This window comes from Phocoena phocoena, chromosome 16 (genome assembly GCF_963924675.1).
Source record: "Phocoena phocoena chromosome 16, mPhoPho1.1, whole genome shotgun sequence".
Lineage (NCBI taxonomy): Eukaryota > Metazoa > Chordata > Mammalia > Artiodactyla > Phocoenidae > Phocoena > Phocoena phocoena.
The window spans coordinates 60,289,692-60,315,156 of NC_089234.1; the positions used below are offsets into that span (position 1 = coordinate 60,289,692).

The window sequence follows — 25,465 nt, forward strand, 5'->3', positions numbered from 1 at the left end:
TGGATATTCAAATCTACTTTAGAGGACTGAGATAGATTTGGGAATCATCAACACACTATTGGAATTAAAACCACAAGAATGGATGAAGTTGCCCAAGGAGGATATTAAACAAAAAAGAACTATGAGCCAAGGGCAAGATCAAGTAGAACACAAACATTTAAGGAGCTCCAGAATGAAATCTTGAGGAAATGGTTAGAGAAATGCCTAGAGGAAGTAGTGAAATCAAAGCCAAGGAAGAAGAGTGTTCATGAACTAAGGGGTCTACAGTGTCATATGGAACCGAAAGGGTCCAGTAAAATGAGATGATAAATACCCATTGGTTTTGGTAAAATGGTGACCTTCGGGAGAGCTGTTTTATTACAGTGGTCCAATTGGAAGGCATATTAGAACAACAAGTAAGGAAGTAGAAAAGAAGGAAAGAGGAAGAATGGAGAGGAAGCTCCAGAAAGAAGAAATAGCATATGTTTAAAACTCTGAGGCAGTGTATTACTCTGCTTAGGTTGCTATAACAAAATACTACAGACTGGGTGGCTTAAACAACAGGAATTTCTTTTCTCACAGTTCTGGAGGCTAGAAGTCCATGATCAATGTGCCAGCAAACTGGGTTTCTAATGAGGGCTCTCTTCCTGTCCTATAGACAGCCACCTTCTTGCTATGTCCTCACATGATCTTAGTGTTTGTGCAGAGAGAGAAAGCATGCTCTTTAATGTGTCTTCTTATAAGGACACTAATCCTATAGGATCAGGGCCCCAGCCTTGTGACCTCATTTAACCTTAATTATTTTCTTAGAGACCCCCATCTCCTAATATAGCCACAGTGGGGGTTAAGGCTTCAGTGTGTGAGTTTGGGGGTGGGGGGGGACACAAACATTCAGTCCATAACAAGGAGGAAAGATGAATCTGGCATGTATGAGGAACTAAAAGGCGACTATTGTGGTTGGAGCATACTAACAAAGAGGATAATGGTCTAAGGTGAGGTCTGAGAGGGAGATGGAGGGCAAGAACATGCAGGCCCTTGTAGGTGTGGAACAAGTTGGGATTCTATTCATAGTGCAAAGAGAAGCTATTAAAGGGTTGTGATCAGTGAAATGGCATGGTTGTGTGTATGTTTAAAGAGATGACTCTAGTTGCTTTATGAAGAGCAGTTGGAAAGGAGCAAGCGTAGAAGCAAAAAGATTGAGAATAAGATTATTAGAGATTTCAGGAGATGATTGGGTCTTTTTTGAGCAGCATTGAGATTAGAGACCATGGATTTGTGATGACACTTGTCAACTCTGCTCTGTGACACCCTTCAGAGCTGTACCTCATACAGGAAGAGGCAGATGGTAGAATTGAGTCAGCATGTGGGGTTTTCCAGGGGGTGGGATGAACAAACTGAACAAGAAACTAGTAAAGAGGCCAGATCTCTTAAAGATCTCTCTCTCTCACACACACACACACACACACACACACACACACACACACACACAGAGCAATGCAAGGGCTAGAACCCAGATCTCATTCTCAATTCAATACCCTTTCCACCTGACAACAGTTACCATTTGGCCATGATTGGGAAACTGACCTGGCACTAAACATGTTCCATGAGGGATTGCCAAGGTAGCGTGGTGTGGTAGACATGGAGCTAGGAGATGAGTTCAAGTCCTGCCTCAGAGATTTCTGTGGACATTAGACAAATCACTTAACATTCCTGGCCTCATGAATTGAAGAGCCTTATCCTAGATGCAGACTCTAAGCTTTAAAGACTCAGTAACTGAAAATAAGAAATAGGATTTCTAGTGCTTGTCTCAGTTTTCTTAGTTATTAGTCTTCGTGCATGAAATCTTGCATGAATAGCATCGCCCCAAGTTGGTGGAAAACAATTCTTATCAGCTAGACTTTTTCCTCCTTGTCTTGGATGTTGAAAAGCTAAACGGACCTCTGAACAGGCTGTGGACTGCAACTGAGAACAGGCTGGATTCTGAGAAAAAGTGTCAGCTTCTCTGAGTTCAGTCCAGCCCAAGGTGTTCCCTTGGCTATGGAGGAAGAGTCATTAACAGAAAGTGACAGAGGACAATGCTTTTCTCCCAGAGAGAACTCCTGCACTACCTAGTACCCAGCTCATATCTGTTGGAAATTGTAATTCGGAAAATTAATTGCAAATACAGGTGGATTTTATAGGGAACACTCCTTTCTTTTGACCAGACCTCTTTTTAAAGTTTAGTCCAGGCATTGATTTGACCTTAAAATAATTATCTATCATGATAGGCTAATTCATGTTTTGTTGTGAATTTATATTTAAAAGCAATAAATTGGGTATTGGAGACATCTCCCTTAAAGGAATAAAGTATTTTAGCTTTGGCAGGAGTTAATTTAAGACCTGAAGACCTTGCAAAAGAGCCCTGAAATGAAAGGACAGATTTTGTCAGATGATGAAAATCTGGGGTGCTAAATTATTTCTGGCCCAGAATTTCTAGCCTGCCTTAGCAGGGAGATTGAGATTGATTGTACTCTCGTGTTGATTAAATAGTTTGTGAATATAGCAGTTAACTAAAATGAGAGTTAATGATGGGCCTTTGCTCCTAAGGTTACCAGCCCATCTCTCTGGGACCATTTCCCATTATAGGGGGATCACTGTCTGCTTCCTAATTGCTTCTTTTGTTCCACTTTGGATTTGTTAACATGAAAATGTGTTTTCATTTGGCACACGTTAATCATTTTCTGTGTGGGGTTCTGTACAAAATATGAAACCAGACCTAAAAGATTGAAGGTCCTAGTGGTGGCATTAAATAAATATTTGTGTATTACTTTATGACTATGCAGTGCTTCACAGCCATTTTTCTTTTTTGTGTTTCTAACAGCTTTGTTAGATCTCATTTCGCCTTTGAAAATATAGAGACAGAGAGAAAGACAAATTAATGATCCACCCAGAGTCTGGACTAATAAAATCCAGGGCTTCCTATTACAGATCTTGTCCCTTCTCTAGCAAAATTCTATTTCTCCTAACCATACTCTTCCTGTAAAGCGGTGCTTTAGACCTGGTCTCCCAGTAGGCTCGCTTGGTGAATTTTTCACAAAAGTGGTGCTGGGACCCTCTTCAAAGTAACTACATCAGAAGCTCAGTGGGTGAGTCCAGGCATCAATAGTTCTTAAAAGTCTCCCCAGGTGATTCTAATGTGCAGTTAGGCTTGCAAGCCACTGCTCTGGAAAGGCCTGCTCCATCAGCATCTCTAGTTTTGTTCCTGAGTAATAGCTGGAAGAATTGGGGAACCTGCCATGCCTGGAAAAATTACTCTATTCATGCTCTGAGTAACTGCCATGTTTCTTACTTAACAAAGACAGATTTTTCTTCTCTTTCTTTCTTTTTTTGCTTTATGAGAAACATGTTTTGTTTTTGCTTTGTTTTAAAGTTTAGTCCCTATCCTCTATCAGATTGTCCCCATTCCCCTCAGTATCTTTTTTTTCTGTGACTTTTTCTTCTAGGTCAAATCTGACTCAACTTTAACTTTTCTTTTACTTTCCATCCTCCAAATTACCTTCTTCTCCTCATTAAAAGAAAGACAAGAGTTTTCTGAGACTTCATAAGTATAATTCACAGTGGTCGTTCTCTATGGTTGAGTGCAGAAACTGGGCTTCCTTGGTGGCACAGTGGTTGGGAGTCCGCCTGCCGATGCAGGGGACACGGGTTTGTGCCCCGGTCCAGGAAGATCCCACATGCCGTGGAGCGGCTGGGCCCGTGAGCCATGGCCGCTGAGCCTGCGCGTCCGGAGCCTGTGCTCCGCAACAGGAGAGGCCACGGCAGTGAGAGGCCTGCGTAAAGCAAAAAAAAAGAGTGCAGAAACTGCAAACTTTAATAATTTAGCAAATCCACTCAAGGATGAATTGAAAATTACAGTTCAGTGGCAGACATTGCTATGTTCAAGACACAAAGCCAGGTGCTGTGAGAAAGATAAAAGATAAAACCATCACCTATCTGTAATAGTTTAGTAAAAAATAGATGTATGCAAAGAACTATATAATTTCATATTCAGTATTTATTGAGCATCCACCATGTGCCAGGCAGTCTTCTAAATATTGGGAATACAGGAATGAGCAAAACCAAGTCTCTGCCCTCAAGTGGAGGGAGACAGATAATAAACAATTATGGCACAAGACAACTCACTCAACTTTGAGCCTCTTGAGAGCACTGTCTTACTCATCTTTGCCATTCTCTATACGATGTTTCATAGGCAAATGTTTGTCAAATGCATTGATGAATGTATATTAAGTACCCTAATAAAGATATTGAGATCTTTTGGGAGCACCAATGAGAAAGATTAGAACCAGCTGAAGAGACTAAGTAAGAACTCTTGTACCTCGGAGGAAGTACAATTTGAACTTTGCCTGAAAGGCAGAGTAGGATTTTGACAAACAAAGGTTATGAAGGTATTTGCTTTTGCTATGTGATTCCTCTTACAGCCCTATCCTCAACAGTCTTTGTGTATAGCATTACTTATTAATCTTGCTGCTAGCCATTAAGTAGAGTTAGTACTTAAAAAAACAATTTTAATAAAGCTATTAGATTATTAACTTTTCATGTTTTCTGTGGATAATATTCATGTGGGCTCCCCTGTTCACATATTCTCACAGATATTTGAGAGGTGAACCACATTGTGGTCTTCAGAGGATATCAGATTCTAGAAACATTGCTAGCAGAGCCCTTGAAAAACTCTTAACTCCAATTATTGGGTGCCCACCAAAGCCACTATGTATAGCACCCGAGGTGTGACCCTTAAACTAAAAAAAGATTAGAACTCTACTGATTTGCTTTGTTTTACTGATTAGCTTTGAAACCTTTACTTCCCCCAAAGGAGTACTAAACTGTGAATTACTATTAAGAGATTTAATTTTATGGATTTTCCCCCCTGTTTTATTTTTGGTTTTCCCCACACACAATTAGTTTCATATACCTCAACCTTTTCCCTATTTCCTATCCCTCTAGGCCCTACACATACCAGAGAAGAGAGTGTATTTCAGAGCATAACTGAGTAAATTCACTGCTGCTGGCTCTAATAATGAGCCTGCCAGCTTACTAAGGACTTTGCCCTACTATTTACTGAGTACTTTTTATGTACTAGGCATTTTACTTATCTTCTCCCTAATTATCGCATCCTGCTTGGTGGATAGAATACCCATTTTTGAGATGAAAAATACTTTTTCTGAGCCTTAGTTATTTGTCTGAGATCACACAGTGTCTTAAGAGGTGACACTAGGATTCAAAGCCAGGACTGTCTCATTCCAGAATCCATAATCTTCCTACTAATGAACCTGTTTATTGTCACTGTTTATTCTCCATGATTTGAATAAGCAGAAAGGTTTAGAGGAAACAAGAAAAACAGTGTTGCTATACTCTAACCTATAGGTTCTTAGTGAGATAGCTAGAAAGGTAAATTATGGAATCAGATTGTAGAGGACCTTGTATACTAGGCTAAGAAGTTTGCGGTCTTTCCAGCTGACAGTGGATGTCACTGATATTTTGTCAGCAGGAGGAATGAACATATGAAGAAAGTGATGTTTCAGGACTATTAGGTTCTTATAGAAATGTAAGTAATGGAAATGGTGTAATTTCCCCCTGCTGCCAGACACCAACCAGTTGAAGAAAAGTCTGCGCTTTGCAATGGGGAAATGCTTTATTGGAGCAAGACAAGTACAGAAACATCTCTGAAAAGGTACCCAAGAAATTGGTGACAGTGACCACATGTAGGGAGGGAGACTGGATGACAAGGGAAAGGAAGAATTACTTGGTACTGTGTAACATTTTGTACCATATCCATATATTACCTGGTGTAAAAACAATTTAAATGTTTTTAAAAACTAAGCAGAAAATGGAGCAGATGAGAGATTCGATTGGTGAGAAACATAGCATAGAAGGAAGAAGGAAGGAGACTTATTTTTTTAATGGGCCACAGAGAGAGCTCAGGCAATTAGATTGATTCTTGGCAGATGGATTTGCTATGACCAATTAAAAGACAAGGCAAGGAATCATCGTTACAATGTGTTTGTACCACCTATGGCCTGTCAGCACTAGATATCTGGCTTTAGAGCTGACTCCAGAGGAAGCCAAATTTTCCTTCCCCCTCTTCTCATTCTACTATAACTGCTTTTTATTTTTTAAGTTTTATTGAGGTATAATCTGTATATCATAAAGTATATATAAATTATTTTAAGTGTACAATTCACCAACTTACCCATCAATTATTTTTAGTAAATTTATAGAGTTAGGCAATCATCATTGCAATCTAGTTTTAGAAGATCTCAATCACCCCAAAAAGATCCCTCAGGCTAGTTTGCAGTCAATCCCCATTTCTGCCGTAGCCTTACACGACCATAAATCTTCCTCTGTCTCTATAGATTTGCCTTTTCTGTCTCTATAGATTTGCCTTTTCTGGAAATTTCATATAAATGCATTCATATAATAATGTAGTCATTTGCACTAGCTTGTTATGTTAATCACTTTGATGTTTGGGTTCAATAAAGTTCAGTGAAAAAAAACGTTGACCGTATTTCCACGTGTGATTCTCTACTTAAACATAACAAAAACATTCTGTTTTAAAACAAATTGTGATGGGCAATGAAAAGTGGATACTATAGGGCTTCCCTGGTGGTGCAGTGGTTGAGAGTCTGCCTGCCGATGCAAGGGACACGGGTTCGTGCCCCGGTCCGGGAAGATCCCACATGCCGCGGAGCGGCTAGTCCCGTGAGCCGTGGCCGCTGAGCCTGCGCATCCGGAGCCTGTGCTCCGCAACAGGATAGGCCACAACAGTGAGAGGCCCGCGTACCGCAAAAAAGAAAAGAAAAAAAAAAAGTGGATACTGTACAATAATATGGAACGGAAGAGATCATGGGGTAAGCTAAATGAACCACCACCAACCACACCAAAGGCCGGTCTTCATCCAAAGAAGGTAATGTGTATATATGGTGGGATTAGAAGGGAGTCCTCTATTATGAGCTCCTTTCGGAAAAGCAAACGATTAATTACAACAAGTGCTGCTCCCAATTAGAACAACTGAAAGCAGCACTCGATGAAAAGCATCCAGAATTAGTCAACAGAAAGCACATAATCTTCCATCAGGATAACTCAAGACGACATGTTCCTTTGATGACCAGGCAAAAACGGTTACAGTTTGGCTGGGAAGTTCCAGTTCATCTGCCGTATTCACCAGACATTGCACCTTCGGATTTCCATTTATTCAGATCTTAATGGAAAAAAATTCAATTCCGTGGAAGACTATAAAAGACACCTGGAACAGTTCTTTGCTCAAAAAGATAAAAAGTTTTGGGAAGGGACTTCCTTGGTGGTGCAGTGGTTAAGAATCCCCCTGCCAATGTAGGGGACATGGGTTCGATCCCTGGTCTGGGAAGATCCCACATGACACAGAGCAACTAAGCCTGTGCTCCACAGCTACTGAGCCTGCGCTCTAGAGCCCGCGAGCCACAACTACTGAGCCCGCATGCCAAAATGAAGCCCATGCGCTCTTGAGCCAGTGTGCTGCAACTACTGAAGCCCACGCATCTAGAGCCTGTGCTCCGCAACAAGAGAAGCCACTGCAATGAGAAGCCCGCGCACCGCAACGAAGAGTAGCCCCCACTCGCCGCAACTAGAGAAAGCCCACGCGCAGCAATGAAGACTGAATGCAGACCAAAAAAAAAAAGTTTGGGGCAGATGGAATTATGAAGTTGCCTGAAAAATGGCAGAAGGTAGTGGAACAAAATGGTGAATATGTTGTGCAATAAAGTTTGTGGTGAAAATGAAAAATGTGTCTTTTATTTTTACTTGAAAACCGAAGGCACTTTTTGGCCAACCCAATAATAAGTATGTAGTGGTATCTCATTGTGATTTTAATTTGCATTTCCCTAATGAATGATGATCCGGAGCATTGTTTCATGTACTTACTAGCCATTCATATATCTTGTTTGGAAGATGTCTATTCAAATCTTTTTTTAAATTGGGTTATTATTATGATCTCATTGAGTTGTAAGAGTTCTTTATATAATTCTGGATACAAATCCTTTATCAGATATATGATTTTTAAATATTTTCTCCCAGTCTGTGATTTGTCTATTTTCTCAGTATTTTGAAACACAAAAGTTTTTAATCTTGATGAAATCTAATTTATCAATTTTTTTTCTTTTATGGATTGTGCATTTGGTGTCATATCTAAAAACTCTTTGCCTTACCCAAGGTCATGAAGATTTTCTGTTTTCTCCTAAACATTTTATCAGTTGCTTTTAGTTTTGAAAGGCAATTCTTATTTGCTTAACAACTTCTCTAATGTTAAATTCATTTTTAAACAACATAAAGAAGTACTTCTATTGTCAAAGTACTGTTAATCTTCTTTTTTTAGTTATTTAGAGCCCAGTCTTAAATATGTTCTTCTTTCCAAAGATAGATAGATAACTGGTTTGTTGAACAGTTAGTCACAGAATAAAATAACTCCTGCTTCTTCCACTTCATCATAGTATGTCAAAAAAAAAAAAAATCCCTTTAATGCCAAGCCTCAGAGAAGGATATTTCCTTTTCACTACTATGTCTGCAGTTCAAGTCACCTGACAATAGATTGTGCTTAAACTGTAGCCTTCTAAGTCTGAGCAGCTCAACTGGCAAAAAGACTATCTTTGCACTTTCTATCCACGAACCTCATGCTATAGTCTTATTCTACCTTTATTCTAATAGACCTCTGGATTTTTTACTAAGGTAATTACCAAGAAATAAGAATTTCGTGAATGGCATCATCTTTTCTTTAAGGAGGCCCATGTCCAATGTAATTTTATTTTCCTCACTGTTCCTGGCATAGTGCTCGATAAATATTTTTTATTATATCTATGTAATAAAAGGCAAAATGTTACACATTTTTATTTAATAATGGCATAGTATGAGTTGTATTCCACTGTTTTTCTAAATCATCAAATGAATAACCACTCAGTTCACATTCTTCTATCTGTTCTCAAATAATTCTCAACATAAGCACTGTGGTCTTGAGCATTTGATGTTTCACAATAAATTAACTAACATACATCAGAGGTTGTTTATCAGAGTGGGATGCAATTCCTTTACCATGCCCTTTCTGTTTTAGGAATTTTATGTCAACCTTTTAGCCTTAAAAACCCTTTCATAAACTCAGGCCCCTATCCTTACCTCGCCTGTGGAAATTCACACCTTAATAATAAGAAGTAGAAAAGCTTTAGCCTATCTTTTTTTAAATTGTGGTGAAATATACATAACAAAATTTACCATTTTAACCATTTTTAAATGGTTTAGTAGCAGTAAGTATACACTGCTGTGCAAAGAACACCACCACCATTCATCCCCAGAACTTTTTTCATCTTCCCAAACTGAAACTCCATACCCATTAAACAATAATTCCCCATTATCCCCTGCCGCCCACCCCTAGAAACCACCATTCTACTCTCTGTCTCTATGAATTTAACTGCTCTAGGTACCTCGTATAAATGGAATCATACAGCATTTGTCCATCTGTGGCTGGATTATTTCCCTTGCTGTAATGTCTTCAAGGTTCATCCTTGTTGTAGCATGTATCAGAATGTCTTTCCTTTTAAAGGCTGAATACTATTCCATTATATGTATACACCACATTCTGTTTATCCATTCATATATCAATGGACACTTGGGTTGTTCCCACCTCTGCACATCTTTAGATGGAGAGGAAGAGAAGATGGTCTTAGTGTATCCATCCACAAGCAGGTGATATTGTAAAACCTGTGCTTCTGATCCAGGGGAATTCTTCCCTCTTATAATGTTGTTTCTAGCCTAGTGCTTACATTAGATAGCATACTATGGCATTTGTACAAGGAATGAACCCTACCTCTGAGAATGACCTTAAGAGAATGACCTCAAGTTGGGGCAGAATTATTTAATATAGGCGTTTTTCACTGCCAGAAGTTATGGAGCTTGGTATATAGTAGTTGCTCCATAAATGTTTGAATGAATGCTTAAATACAGATGGACAACTGTTCATAATTGCCAAAAACTGGAAATAGCCCAAATAGTATAGTCACACGATGGAATACTTACAGCAATAAAAATGCATGAACTACAGATATACACAAAAACATTGAAAAATCTTAAAGAGAGAATCCATATATAATAGAATACATATTGCATGGTTCCATTTATAAAATTAAACAGACATACTTAAACTCCTTAAACATATGTCTAAGGATGCATAAATAGATAGTAAAACTATTTTTTATGAAAAGCAAGGAAATGAATATTCTAAAAGTCACAGTAGTTATCACTGGGAGGAGAAGAGGCTCATAACTGGGAAGAGTCACGTTGGGGAAGAGAGGGAGATTTCTGGGATGCTGATAATTGTCTGTTTCTTGACCTGAATCAAGATCTTATGGGTGTTCATTTTACAACAGTTTGTTTTATGCGCCTTTCTATATGGTCATCATATTCCACAATTAAAAAATTTTTAAGTTCTATGATTCTAAGGAGAAAAACTAAAACGATCATGTGACATATCATACACACAGTATTTTAGCTTTTAGTTTGATTGATGAAATGAGAAAGATACCATTGGCCAGTTTGGGGAGTACCAGGAATGTGCTATAGATTGTCTATATTAAGGTTTCCTTTTTACTGAGTTACCTATGTGGATTCCTGGGCTCTGTAGTTTGGGGAAATGGAGATCGGAAGAGGATCAGTACTGAGTAGAAGCCCGTCAACATCTGCAGTCCATAAAAGGACCTGATGCTTCATTAGAAGACGTTAATCTCAGTGTCTCCCCAGTGTTACTCATTTCTTAGAGATTGTATTCATTTCCATCACAGCATGATGTGTGAGAAATGGGAAACAGGCATATAGGACAAATATTCCTCCCTCTAATCCCTGTTTATCCAACTACTCTCTTGAGCCATCATAGAAAGTAGCATCAAAGATCAGCAAATCTTTGACCAGCTTTTGAAAAGAATTTCCTCATTCACAGACTTTCATCAGATTAAAGTTACATGGCAAATTGCTTCATTAGTAGCTTTTAAATTGAGATAATGAACAACTTTCCCAGTTGCTTGGGTTCTGCTAAATGCTGAAACCGTTCCCATGTATATTACTGGCTTTGGTGGTTCTTCAATTAGCTTAAGCCTCAAAAAGCTTGACTGGCCTATGAGTAGATTATTAAAATGAAAGTCCTGATGGGTCTTACTTGTTACGATGTATAACAGATCAAGTGGCTACAGCTCATTTAGGAAGTGTCACAACAGATATTGTGGCTAATTGGAGAGTATAGTTAGAAATATTTTCTTTAAAGATATCCAGCCATAACTTTAAACAGCTTCATGTCAGATTTTACATATGAGGGGAAAGCAATTAGCCAATGTGCATTTCTCAGGGTAAAATACCAGAGTTTTGTTCCCCTGTTGTGTACAAATTTGACATTCCTTGACTAATTTGTTGAGTCTCTGTTCTAGACATAGCATAAATTTCTGATTTATAGGCATGAATAACTGCCTAGTTTTCTGCATTTTTATGCTGCTTTTTGTACAGGTTCCTGCCTTACTTAACTGTCTTTCTTCTTTCAGGGTCTGACATTTCAGGAAGTGGAGAACTTCTTTACTTTCTTAAAGAACATTAATGATGTAGACACTGCATTGAGCTTTTACCATATGGCTGGGGCATCTCTTGATAAAGGTAATGAAACCCAAAATTTTTTTCTTGACACTATAAACACTGAATCTATAATCTATTAGGTGACTACCCGTCCTTAACAGTAATATGTGAATTTTTCTTGACATTGTTTTTTGATTTGTTCTGTTGACACTGTATGAGCCTTGCATTTCACCCTGGGAGGCCAAATTCAGCAAATACATTGTCTTGTGCTAAAGGCTATATAGTCAAGGCAGATTCCCATCTTTAAACGATTAGTCTTGGAAACAGGCATCTAAGCTGAGGTACAGTGAATGAAATTCAGAAATTCTCTCTTCAGAGCCAGAGTTACGACATATATAATGTGAAGCTAAAGTTGCTGTTCATTTTAATTCATTCTTTGTTGAGGAGTGGTTTGGTTTGTTTTTCATGTTAAAGTTTTTGTGTTTTTCTTTAAAAGATAAAATCATGATTCTGAAAATAGCACCCCCTATTGGCTTACTTCATACAAATTCAGTTCCAGTTTGTACAGTCAATGTGAGAGAGCAGAGGAATTGAAAACAGTTTTTTCCCCAATATTTTATTATGAAAAATTTCAAACATACATAACAGTTGAAATAATTATTCAGAGAACATCCATATATCCACCTCAATGACTATTTTGCTATATTTCCCTGATAGAATACCTATGCATATATTCATCCTTCTGATTATCAATCTCTCTTAATTTTTGACGCATTCAGAGTTAAGTTAGAGACATAAGTACTTCACTCCCGAATACTTCAGCATGAATATTAATTGAAGTTCAGTAGATTTCTACAGTTCCCTTGTGCCCTTTCACAGTCAATTTCTGCCCCCGGTTATCATGAGGCAATCTTAATTCTGTGTATTTTTCCACCATAGATTAATTTTGTCTGTTCTAGAACTTCACACAAATGGAATTATACAATGTACACTCTTTCTAAAGTTTCTCTCAGCATGTGCTTGAGATCCACCCATGTTGTTGCATGTACAGTAGTTTGTTCCTTTTTTATGAATAGTAATCCGTTGTATGAATACACCACAATTTGTTTATCCACTCTTCTGTTGGACACCTTGGCTGTTTCTAGTTATTGGCTATCTTGAATCAAGCCACTATGAACATTCTTATGTTAGTCTCTTTGAGGACATGTATTTTCATTTTTCTTGGATAAATACCTAGGAGTAAATTGCTGTGTCCAGAGAAAGGTATTTCGTTTATAAAAAAAACATTCAGACCCTTTTTCATAGTGCATCTTTTTTATACTCCCACTAAAAATGTACAGCGGTTCAAGTGGTTCCACATTCTTGTCAACAGTTGGTGGTATCAGTCTTTTTTAATTTTTGTGATTCTGGAATGTATATAAAGGTATCTCATGTTTGTTTGTGTTTTTTTAATATTTATTTTTTTGTTTTATTTTTGGCTGCATTGGGTCTTTGTTGCAGCACGTGGGATCTTCATTGTGGCATGCAGGAACTTTTGTTGCGGCACGCGGGCTCTTCATTGAGGTGTGCGGGCTTCTCTCTCTAGTTGTGGCACCTAGGCTCAGTAGTTGCAGCACGCAGGCTCAGTATTTGCAGCACGAAGACTCTCTGGTTGTGGCGCACAGGCTCCAGAGTGCGTGGGCTCTGTAGTTGTGGCACGAGGGCTCCAGAGCACGTGAGCTCTGGAGTTGCAGCACTCAGGCTCTCTAGTTGTGGCTTGCATGCTCAGTAGTTGCAGCACGTGGGCTTAGTTGCACTGTGGCATATGGGATCTTAGTTCCCCAACCAGGGATCAAACCCATGTCCCCTGCATTGGAAGGCAGATTCTTAACCACTGGACCACCAGGGAAGTCCCCTCATTGTGTTATTCATTTGTACTTCCCTGATGACCTCTGTTATTGAGCAACTTTTTGTGTTCTCATCATTCAGATATCTTCTTTGGTGAAGTGTCTGTTCAAATCTTTTACCCATTTTTATAAGTTTGCTTGTCTTATTGAATTGTGGAATTTCTTGATATATTCTAAGTCCTATATCAGATATATATTTTGTGAACAGCTTCCTAGTCTGTGGCTTGCCTATTCATTTTCTTAATGGGGTCTTTTTTTTTTACATCTTTATTGGAGTATAATTGCTTTACAATGGTGTGTTAGTTTCTGCTTTATAACAAAGTGAATCAGTTATACATATACATATATCCCCATATCTCCTCCCTCTTGCGTCTCTCTCTCCCACCCTCCCTATCCCACCCCTCTAGGTGGTCACAAAGCACCGAGCTGATCTCCCAGTGCTATGTGACTGCTTTCCACTAGCTATCTATTTTACATTTGGTAGTGTATATATGTCCGTGCCACTTTCTCACTTCGTCCCAGCTTACCCTTCCCCCTCCCCGTGTCCTCAAGTCCTTTGTCTATGTCTGCGTCTTTATTCCTGTCCCGCCCCTAGGTTCTTCAGAATCTTTTTTTTTCTTAGATTCCATATATATGTGTTAGCATACAGTATTTGTTTTTCTCTTTCTGACTTACTTCACTCTGTATGACAGACTCTAGTTCCATTCACCTCACTACAAATAACTCAATTTCGTTTCTTTTTATGGCTGAGTAATATTCCATTGTATATATGTGCCACATCTTCTTTATCTACTCATCTGTCGATGGACACTTAGGTTGCTTCCATGTCCTGGCTATTGTAAATAGAGCTGCAATGAACATTGTAGTACATGACTCTTTTTGAATTATGGTTTTCTCAGGGTATATGCCCAGTAGTGGGATTGCTTAGTCATATGGTAGTTCTATTTTTAGTTTTTTAAGGAAACTCCATACTGTTCTCCATAGTGGCTGTATCAATTTACATTCCCACCAACAGTGCAAGAGGGTTCCCTTTTCTCCACACCCTCTCCAGCATTTATAGTTTGTAGATTTTTTGACGATGGCCATTCTGACTGGTGTGAGGTGATACCTCATGGTAGTTTTGATTTGCATTTCTCTAATAATTAGTGATGTTGAGCAGCTTTTCATGTGTTTCTTGGCCATCTGTATGTCTTCTTTGGAAAGGTGTCTATTTCGGTCTTCTGCCCATTTTTTGATTGGGTTGTTTGTTTTTTTAATATTCAGCTGCATAAGCTGTTTATATATGCTGGAGATTAATCCTTTGTCCATTGATTCGTTTGAAAATATTTTCCCCATTCTGAGGGTTGTCTTTTTGTCCTATGCTGTGCAAAAGCTTTGAAGTTTCATTAGGTCCCATTTGTTTATTTTGGCTTTTATTTCCATTACTTTAGAAGGTGGATCAAAAAAGATTTTGCTGTGATTTATGTTAAAGAGTGTTCTTCCTATGTTTTCCTCTAAGAGTTTTATAGTGTCTGGACTTACATTTAGGTCTCTAATCCATTTTGAGTTTATTTTTGTGTATGGTGTTAGGGAGTATACTAATTTCATTCTTTTACATGTAGCTGTCCAGTTTTCCCAGCACCACTTATTGAAGAGACTGTCTTTTCTCCATTGTGTATCATTGCCTCCTTTGTCATAGATTAGTTGACCATAGGTGCTGGGTTTATCTCTGGGCTTTCTATCCTGTTCCATTGATCTGTATTTCTGTTTTTGTGCCAGTACCATATTGTCTTGATTACTATAGCCCTGTAGTCTGAAGTGAAGGAGTCTGATTCCTTCAGCTCTGTTTTTTTCCCCTCAAGAGTGCTTTGGCTATTCGGGGTCCTTTGTGTCTCCATACAAATATAAGATTTTTTTTCTAGTTCCGTAAAAAATGCTACTGGTAATTTGACAGGGATTGCATTGAATCTGTAGATTGCTTTGGGTAGTATAGTCATTTTCACAATATTGATTCTTCCAATCCAAGAACATGGTATATGTCTCCATCTGTTTGTGTCATCTTTGACTTCTTTCAACAGTGTCTTATAGTTTTCTGAGTACAGGCCTTTTACCTCCTTAGGTAGGTTTATTCCTAGGTATTTTATTCTTTTTGTTGCAATGGTGAATAGGATTGTTTCCTTAATTTCTCTTTCTGATCTTTCATTGTTAGTGTATAGGAATGCAAGAGATTTCTGTGCATTAATTTTGTATCCTGCAACTTTACAAATTCATTGATTAGCTCTAGTAGTTTTCTGGTGGCATCTTTAGAATTCTCTATGTATAGTATCATGTCATCTGCAAACAGTGACAGCTTTACTTCTTCTTTTCCACCTTGTATTCCTTTTATTTCTTTTTCTTCTCTGATTGCTGTGGCTAGGACTTCCAAAACTATGTTGAATAATAGTGGCGAGAGTGGACAGCTTTGTCTTTTTCCTGATCTTAGGGGAAATGCTTTCAGTTTTTTACCATTGAGAATGATGTTTGCTGTGATTTTGTCATATATGGCCTTTATTATGTTGAGGTAGGTTCCCTCTCTGCCCACTTTCTGGAGAGTTTTTATCATAAATGGGTATTGAATTTTATCGAAAGCTATTTCTGCATCTATTGAGATGATCATATCGTTTTTATTCTTCAATTTGCTAATATGGTATATCACATTGATTGATTTGCGTATATTGAAGAATCCTTGCATCCCTGGGATAAATCCCACTTGATCATGGTGTATGATCCTTTTAATGTGTTGTTGGATTCTGTTTGCTAGTATTTTGTTGAGGATTTTTGCATCTATATTCATCAGTGATATTGGTCTGTAATTTTCTTTTTTTGTAGTATCTCTGTCTGGTTTTGGTATCAGGGTGATGGTGGCCTCGTAGAATGTGTTTGGGAGTGTTCCTCCCTCTGCAATTTTTTGGAAGAGTTTGAGAAGGATGGGTGTTAGCTCTTCTCTAAATGTTTGATCGAATTCACCTGTGAAGCCATCTGGTCCTGGACTTTTGTTTGTTGGAAGATTTTTTAATCAGAGTTTCAATTTCATTGCTTGAGATTGGTCTGTTCATATTTTCTATTTCTTCCTGATTCAGTCTTGGAAGTTTATACCTTTCTAAGAATGTGTCCATTTCTTTCACTTTGTCCATTTTAGTGGCATAGAGTTGCTTGTAGTAGTCTCTTAGGATGCTTTGTATTTCTGCGGTGTTCATTGTAACGTCTCCTTTTTCATTTCTAATTTTACTGAGTCCTCTCCTTCTTTTTCTTGATGAGTCTTGCTAAAGGTTTATCAATTTTGTTTATCTTCTCAAAGAACCAGCATTTACTTTTATTGATCTTTGCTATTGTTTTCTTTGTTTCTGGTTCATTTATTTCTGCTCTAATGTTTATGATTTCTTTCCTTCTCCTAACTTTGGGTTTTGTTTGTTCTTCTTTTTCTAGTTCCTTTAGGTGTAAGGTTAGATTGTTTGAGATTTTTTTTACTTCTTGAGGTAGGATTGTATTGATATAAACTTCACTCTTAGAACTGCTTTTGCTGCATCCCATAGGTTTTGGATTGTCGTGTTTTCATTGTCATTTGTCTCTAGGTATTTTTTGATTTCCTCTTTGATTTCTTCAGTGATCTCTTCGTTATTTAGTAACATATTGTTTAGCCTCCATGTGTTTGTGTTTTTTACGTTTTTTTCCCTGTAACTGATTTCTGATCTCATAGCATTGTGGTTGTAAAAGGTGCTTGATATGATTTCAGTTTTCTTACATTTACCAAGGCTTGATGTGTGACCCAAGATGTGACCTATCCTGGAGAATGTTCCATGTGCACTTGAGAAGAAAGTGTAATCTGCTGTTTTTGGATGGAATGTCCTATAAATATCAATTAAATCTGTCTGGTCTATTGTGTCATTTAAAGCTTGTGTTTCCTTATTGCTTTTCTTTCTGGATGATCTATCCATTGGTGTAAGTGAGGTGTTAAAGTCCCCCACTATTATTGTGTTACTGTCGATTTTCTCTTTTATAGCTGTTAGCATTTGCCTTATGTATTGAGGTGTTCCTATGTTAGTTGCATATATATTTATAATTGTTATATCTTCTTGGCTTGATCCCTTGATCATTATATAGTGTCCTTCCTTGTCTCTCATAACATTCTTTATTTTAAAGTCTATTTTATCTGATATGATTATTGCTACTCCAGCTTTCTTTTGATTTCCATTTGCATGGAATATCTTTTTCCATCCCCCAATTTCAGTCGGTATGTGTCCCTAGGTCTGAAGTGGGTCTCTTGTAGACAGCATATATATGGGTCTTGTGTTTTTTTGTTTTTGTTTTTTTTTAATTAATTAATTCATTATTTATTTTTGGCTGTGTTGGGTCTTCGTTTCTGTGCGAGGGCTTTGTCTAGTTGCGGCAAGTAGGGGCCACTCTTCATCGCGGTGCGCGGGCCTCTCACTATTGCAGCCTCTCTTGTTTCGGAGCACAGGTTCCAGATGCGCATGCTCAGTAGTTGTGGCTCAAGGGCCTAGTTGATCCGTGGCATGTGGGATCTTCCCAGACCAGGGCTCAAACCTGTGTCCCCTGCATTGGCAGACAGACTCTCAACCACTGTGCCACCAGGGAAGCCCTGGGTCTTGTTTTTGTATCCATTCAGCAAGCCTGTGTCTTTTGGTTGGAGCATTTAATCCATTCACATTTAAGGTAATTATCAATATGTATGTTCCTATGACCATTTTCTTATTTGTTTTGGGTTTGTTTTTGTAGGTTCTTTTCTTCTCTTGTGTTTCCCACTTAGAGAAGTTCCTTTTGCATTTATTGTAGAATTGGTTTGGTGGTGCTGAATTCTCTTAGCTTTTGCTTATCTGTAAAGCTTTTGATTTCTCTGTCAAATCTGAGTGAGATCCTTGCCAGGTAGAGTAATCTTGGTTGTAGGTTCTTCCCATTCATCACTTTAAATATATCATGCCACTCCCTTCTGGCTTGTAGAGTTTCTGATGAGAAATCAGCTGTTAACCTTATGGGAGTTCCCTTATATGTTACTGGTCGTTTTTCCCTTGTTGCTTTTAATAATTTTTCTTTGTCTTTAATTTTTGTCAATTTGATTACTTTCTGTCTTGGTGTGTTTCTCCTTGGGTTTATCCTGCCTGGGACTCTCTGCACTTCCTGGACTTGAGTGACTGTTTCCTTTCCCATGTTAGGGAAGTTTTTGACTATAATCTCTTCAAATAATTTCTTAGGTCCTTTCTCTCTTCTTCTTCTGGGATGCCTATAATGCAAATGTTGGTGCATTTAACGTTGTCCCAGAGGTCTCTTAGGCTGTCTTCATTTCTTTCCATTCTTTTTTCTTTATTCTGTCCCATGGCAGTGAATTTCACCATTCTGTCTTCCACGTCACTTATCCATTCTTCTGCCTAAGTTATTCTGCTGTAGGTTCTTTCTAGTATATTCATTTCAGTTATTGTATCATTCATCTCTGTTTTTTTGTTCTTTAACTCTTCTAGGTGTTTGTTTTTTAATTCTTCTAGGTCTTTAAACATTTCTTGCATCTTCTCGATCTTTCCCTCCATTCTTTTTCCAAGGTCCTGGATCATCTTCACTATCATTATTCTGAATTCTTTTTCTGGAAGATTGCCTATTTCCACTTCATTTAGTTGTTTTTCTGGGGTTTTATCTTGTTCCTTCATCTAGTACATAGTCCTCTGCCTTTTCATCTTGTTTATCTTGAATGTGGTTTTCATTCCACAGGCTTCAGAATTGTAGTTCTTCTTGCTTCTGCTGTCTGCCCTCTGGTGGATGAGGCTATCTAATAGGCTTGTGCAACCTTCCTGATGGAGAGACTGGTGGCAGGTAGAGCTGGGTGTCGCTCTGGTGGGCAGAGCTCAGTAAAACTTTAATCCTCTTGTCTGCTGATGGATGGGACTGTGTTCCCTCCCTTTTGGTTGTCTGACCTGAGGCAACCCAGCACTGGAGCCTACCCCGCTCTTTGGTGGGGCTAACGGCAGACTCTGGGAGGGCTCATGCCAAGGAGTACTTCCCAGAACTTCTGCTGCCAGTGTCCTTGTCCCTGCAGTGAGCCACAGCCACCCGCCGCCTCTGCAGGAGACCCTTCAACACTAGCAGGTAGGTCTAGTTCAGTCTCCTATGGGGTCACTGCTCCTTCCCCTGGGTCCTCATGTGCACACTACTTTGTGTGTGCCCTCCAAGAGTGGAGTCTCTGTTTCCCAGCCCTGTCGGTGTCCTGCAATCAAATCCCACTAGCCTTCAAAGTCTGATACTCTAGGAATTCCTCCTCCCGTTGCTGGACCCCCTGGTTGGGAAGCCTGACATGGGGCTCAGAACCTTCACTCCAGTTGGTGGACTTCTGTGGTATAAGTACTCTCCAGTTTGTGAGTCACCCACCCAGGGGTTATGGGATTTGAGTTTCTTGTGATTGCGCCCCTCCTACTGTCACATTGAGGCTTCTCCCTTGTCTTTGGATGTGGGGTATCTTTTTTGGTGAGTTCCAGTGTCTTCCTGTTGATGATCGTTCAGCAGTTAATTGTGATTCCGGTGCTCTCACAAGAGGGACTGAGCACATGTCCTTCTACTCTACCATCTTGAACCAATCTCATCTGTTTTTCCCTTTAAATGATGTCAGTCTTTGCTTCATTAATTTTGAGCTCTGGTATTAAGTGCATACATACTTAATGATTAATGATTATTGTCTTTTCTTGATGAACTAGCCATTTTATCATTATGAAATATTCCCCCTTTATGTTTAGTAATATGCCTTTTCTTGAATTCTATTTTGTCTGGTATTGATTTAATTACTCCAGCTCTTTGGGTAGTTATTGTTTGCATGGTATGTCTATTCTTTTATGTTAAACCTGTGTCTTTAAGGTATATCTCTTCTAGATATAGAGTTGGGTCTAATGGCCTTTTAGCTATACTTTTTTGCATTTTATATTTTAGTGGTTTCTCTAGAAATTATAACTTTTCATGGTTTACTTAAAGTTAATATTGTACCACTTCAAGTGAAATGTAAGAACCTTGCATTCATACAGTTCCATTTCCCATCATTCCATCCTTTATGCTATAGTTGTCACTTTGTATTTCCTCTATATATGTTATAATCTCTATCATATAATGTTAGGATGTTTGTTTTCAACAATTATATTTTTCAGTAAATTAACAGAAAAAAATAATTTTTATACTTAGCCACATTTACCATTTATTCATACTAACCATTTTGATTGTTTTTCATTTATTCCTGAATATCTAAAATTTTATCTGGTATCACTTCCATCAGTTTGAAGAACTTCCTTTATCATTTATGGTATGAATCTGCTGGCAGTTAATTCTCTTAGTTTTTGGTTTATCTGACAATGTTTTTATCTGACAATGTTTTTATTTCACCATTGGGTACTGTGATTTGTAAATCTCTCCAAAGCACTGACTCAGGTTTTATAAGCACAGTCTTGCTTATTCAACACTTTTTGATGGATTTCTTAAGATTTTCTAATATAAGATCATGCTATATGCAAACAGAGATCATTTTACTTCTTCCTTTCCATCCTGGATGCCTTTTATTTCATTTTCTTGATCCACATAACTTTTTAAAACAGCATTTGTCTCCTTGCTTGTTTACATATTTATTTTTATTTGTTTAAAATAATACCTCCTCTGACCTTTGTAGAAGCCTTTGGAAAAAAATTAATGAAATCATGGAGGTTATGTATGTGTATGTGTAATACCACAGGGTCATTTCTCCAGAATAGCTTTGGTTGTATTGCTTTGTTTCACAAAACAGATTTGACAGCATCTGCAAATCCAAAGATGTAAGATTTGAAGTCATCACTCATTATTAAAATAAAATTAATAAGCTCCTATTTATATTTGCATACCTTTTTTTGAAAAGTCCAACTAAAGACAATAGATTCACTTTGAAGAACAATTATATAGGATGAATCACTGTCTGTGTTAAAATTATAGGATGCACAAAATAGAATGATTCAGGGTAATGGTAGCAAAGGAAAGTGCAACCTAGTGGTTAAAAAAAAAAAGATAAAGTGTTTCTTTCAAATGACTTCAAGCCATTTCCTGGGATGTTTAGTCTCTCCATAGAGTTCATGCCTCATTATCCTTGTTAACAGAGGCAGTGGTACAAATTATACAGTCTTATCTGATATCCAAAAATATGTTTGGTTTTGAGATAGATGATATTTGGCATTTATTTTGACTTCTTAGATTATTTTATCTGTGTAACTTTGGAGTCCCTGAGTGTAAAAGATAGATATCTAGGGGAAACTGCCCTAGATTCATACTAAGTAAGAGGAAGAAACCAAGTGTATTCATTTCCCAGGGCTGCTGTAACAAATTACCACAAACATGGTGCTCTAAAACAACAGTTATTTCACAGTTCTGAAGCCCACAAATCTGAAATCAAGATGTTTGCAGGGCCACACTCCCTCTGAAGGCTCTAGGGAAGAATCTTCCCCTGCCTCTTCCAGCTTCTGGTGGCTTAGTCACTCCTTGGCTTGTGGCTGCATATTACCAATCACTGCTTCTGTCTTCACGTGGTCTTCCCCCTCCTTCTCTCTTCTGTATATCTGTGTGTCTGTCCTTTTTATATCTCTTATAAGGACACTTGTCATTGGATTTAGGGCCCACCTGGTATCATCTCAACATCCTTAATTACCTCTGCAAATCCCCTTCTTCCAAACAAAGTCACATTCACAAGTTCTAGAGGCTAAGATGTAGGACATATCTCTTGGGGTGGCCACCATTCAATGCACTGTAGCAACCAAGACCTAAATATCACTCATACATAGTCCACAAAGTAAGGCAAAAATAGAAACAAAAAAGTATATGAGTTTAACTTACCGTGAGAATATTTGTATTGTCTGTTTAAAAACTCATTTTTGAGCTTCCCCGGGTGCACAGTGGTTGAGAGTCCGCCTGCTGATGCAGGGGACACAGGTTCATGCCCCGGTCCGGGAAGATCCCACATGCCGCGGAGCGGCTGGGCCTGTGAGCCATGGCTGCTGAGCCTGCGCGTCCGGAGCCTGTGCTCCGCAATGGGAGAGGCCACAACAGTGAGAGGCCTGCGTACCGCAAAAAAAAAAACAACTCATTTTTTTAAACCTAATTATACTCTTTGCATGGCTAACTTCTATTTCTTCAAAGAGGCCTTCCCTGACTACTCAATATAAATTATAAAAATTGTCTGTAGCTTTTATAGTTTTTTAAAAAAGAGGCATTAACCTAAAATCTTCTGCCTTCACTACTGTCATGAATTCCTATCCATAAATTATAGACATGGGCTTGAATTTTCACAAATATGGCTTATCAGGTAGAGCAGAGGCTACTAACTGTGATATTTTGTACATAGATAGTAGGCCCTCAATAAATACTTATTAACTGAATTATGCCTCATCTGTCCAGGAGCTCGAACAAACAAAAGTAAGCATTATCCTTGATTCTGTACTCGTTCATCCCCATATTTATTTCTTCAATAAATCCGTGTCCCTGCTTCCAAAACATCCTGAACCTGACTCTGTTTCTCCACCTAGCCTACTCTAGTCCTGATCTCTTTACCTAGGCTTACAGGGCTCCATATGGCATGGCTCTTATATACTCTTTGAGTACATCAAATATCACTTTCTTACCAGTTCACTCCATTCCACATGTTCTTTTATATTCTAGATATATCAAGTTCATTCCCACCCAAAAGCCTTTGTTCGGGCTGTTCCTTCACCTTAATTCTCTTTCCCAGGATCTCTGTGTATTTGGCTCCTTGTAACTCAGGTCTTATATAAATCACTTTCCTGGTAACTCCATCAGCCTGTATCATAGCCTTTATCACTACCTGATATTTTCTTGTGTATTTACGTGTGCATTTATTATCTGACTCTGTTTACTAGAATGCTTATCTGTCTTGTTCCTGGATATATTCCCTGTGTCTAGGACAATATCTGGGATATAGTAGACACCCTATAAATAGTTGCTCAATAAATGAATGAGTGAATGAACATCTTGATAGATGTGAAAAAGACATAGGATCTCAAGCCAATAACCCCTCACCTTTGACAGTAGACCCAGAGAACAAATTCATGTCATGAATTCATTGTGTACTATAACCCCTATCTTTTAGACTTAACATACATTTCACCTTCATCCGAGCTTAAGGGGGGTCATGATATCAGCAATGTTAAGTGATGTACTGCAGGGTGCATGCAAAGACTAGCCTGTGCTTGGCTACCGTTCCAAGTCCCTTCCCTCTGCCAGATATGCCTGTCTTTTGCAGGCTCTCCTTGCACTCTCCCCTTTGCTTTTAAACATTCATGATCCTAATAGTCATACTAGTGATTTTTCCATTCGTTTGAGTTCTATACCAATTCTCCTTCCACTGAATCATGGAATTTCACTGCTGAGATGAATCTTAGAAGAGAGGAAGAAAAGTGTAATAGTTAAGAATACTGGATTTGAATCTTGGCTCCATCATTGACTAGCTGAGTAGCTTTGGGCAATTTCTGAATTTGGTTTCTATGTTTTTAGAATGAGGATAATAATATCCACCTCATAGGATTGTTCTGAGGATAAATCTACACAAAGCACTTAACCTTGTGCCTATCATGCAGTGAATGTTTAATAAATGCCTGCTGCTTCCATTATGAGGTTGATGGTATAACCAGATTTAGTGTGGTTCATCCATTCATTCAGCTAGCAGCATAGGCACTGTGCTGGGCACGGGGTTCTACTCTCAAGAAGCTCATAGTCTATTAGGGGAGAAAGAAAAGGATACAAGCTGTTCACGTTGTTGTGATAGGTGCTAATGAGGGCCTCTGACCCCTATGACGGGTGGGGAAAGAGTGAGGCAGGGGTTGGCACAGGAACACTTTTGTCTGCCTGCTGCTCTGTCTCAGCTGTCATTTTTTCCCAAAAGGTTAGGACCTTCAGAAATTGGCACCTTTTAGAGGCCCTGGCACTCTCTCTTCCTTGGCTGTTTTAGAGCTTGCAAACCTGTCTTTAGACATAATTTAGTACAGAATTTCTGAAACGGCATCGTGAAGGACATTATATACTGCAATATGTTAATGGTTTTGTGGGTTTAAAACAAAACCCCAAAAAAGTGTTCCATGGTTCAAATAAGTTTGGAAAATGCCAGGTTATACAGAATTTCTTCCTGCAGCACTACTCCTGCCAACTTTTTAATATGCTAATGTGCATTATTAATCTCCAAGAGAGTGATATAGTTCCCAAACTTGACTTGCCTCAGAATGTCTTTAACAACTTATAGAGCTAATGTTCCTCAGAACAGTTGGAGAACCCAGGCAGGTGGCAACTGCAGATTTACATTCCAGCGTGATGTAATCCCTGAGTGAAAATGCCAGATTTCATTGTGGCTATTTCTTTAGTTCTACATGGTTCATGTGAGAATGACAACTGTCAGGCAAGAATGACATGTCTTTGTTGAATTTTGACCATTTGGAGAAAAAACCTCTCTGCATGAACTATAGTACCTTTCTACTATAGGTCATCTCTTTTGTTTAGCACTTAAGAGGAATTGGTTCTATTGCTTATTCATATACATACTGGGCATAAAATTAGATATATAACCTCTCAAGGGCTGTCTGAATGATTTACCTAGTCTGCTGAAGAAGGTAATGGAAAATTGAACATGGCTCCTTCCCCATGGCATCCTATGATGGAAAAGTTAGAAATTATTTGAGTTGGAGCTCTAGAATGAGCTATGGCCTGTATGACTTAGAGTATTCTTATTTCTGCCAAGAGAATAAAAGGTTTCTAGGTATGGTAAAGCCCCATTATAAGCATCTTAGGATATTAGGGATTTGGGAAACTTGTAGGTTCAGTTGTGTCCCCCGTGTACTTTGAACTATAATACAGGAAATAATCACACAGATATAGGCCATGGCCTTTAGTACTCATGCCCCAGCACAAGCCCACTTAAACTGAAAATCATAATTTATGACATGGTTGTCCTTAATTCTTTATAGTTGTCC

At 38.4% G+C, this 25,465-nt stretch overlaps 1 protein-coding gene across 4 annotated transcripts in view; it reads left to right on the forward strand.

Moving 5' to 3' along the window:
- Positions 1-25,465, forward strand: part of MICU1 (mitochondrial calcium uptake 1) — a 223,862-nt gene that overhangs the window by 180,498 nt on the left and 17,899 nt on the right. For all 4 annotated transcript variants that reach the window (XM_065893771.1, XM_065893768.1, XM_065893769.1 and 1 more), the window contains one exon: positions 11,559-11,667. In XM_065893771.1, the coding sequence (XP_065749843.1) occupies positions 11,559-11,667 (109 nt within the window). The remainder of the gene's footprint in view (positions 1-11,558; positions 11,668-25,465) is intronic.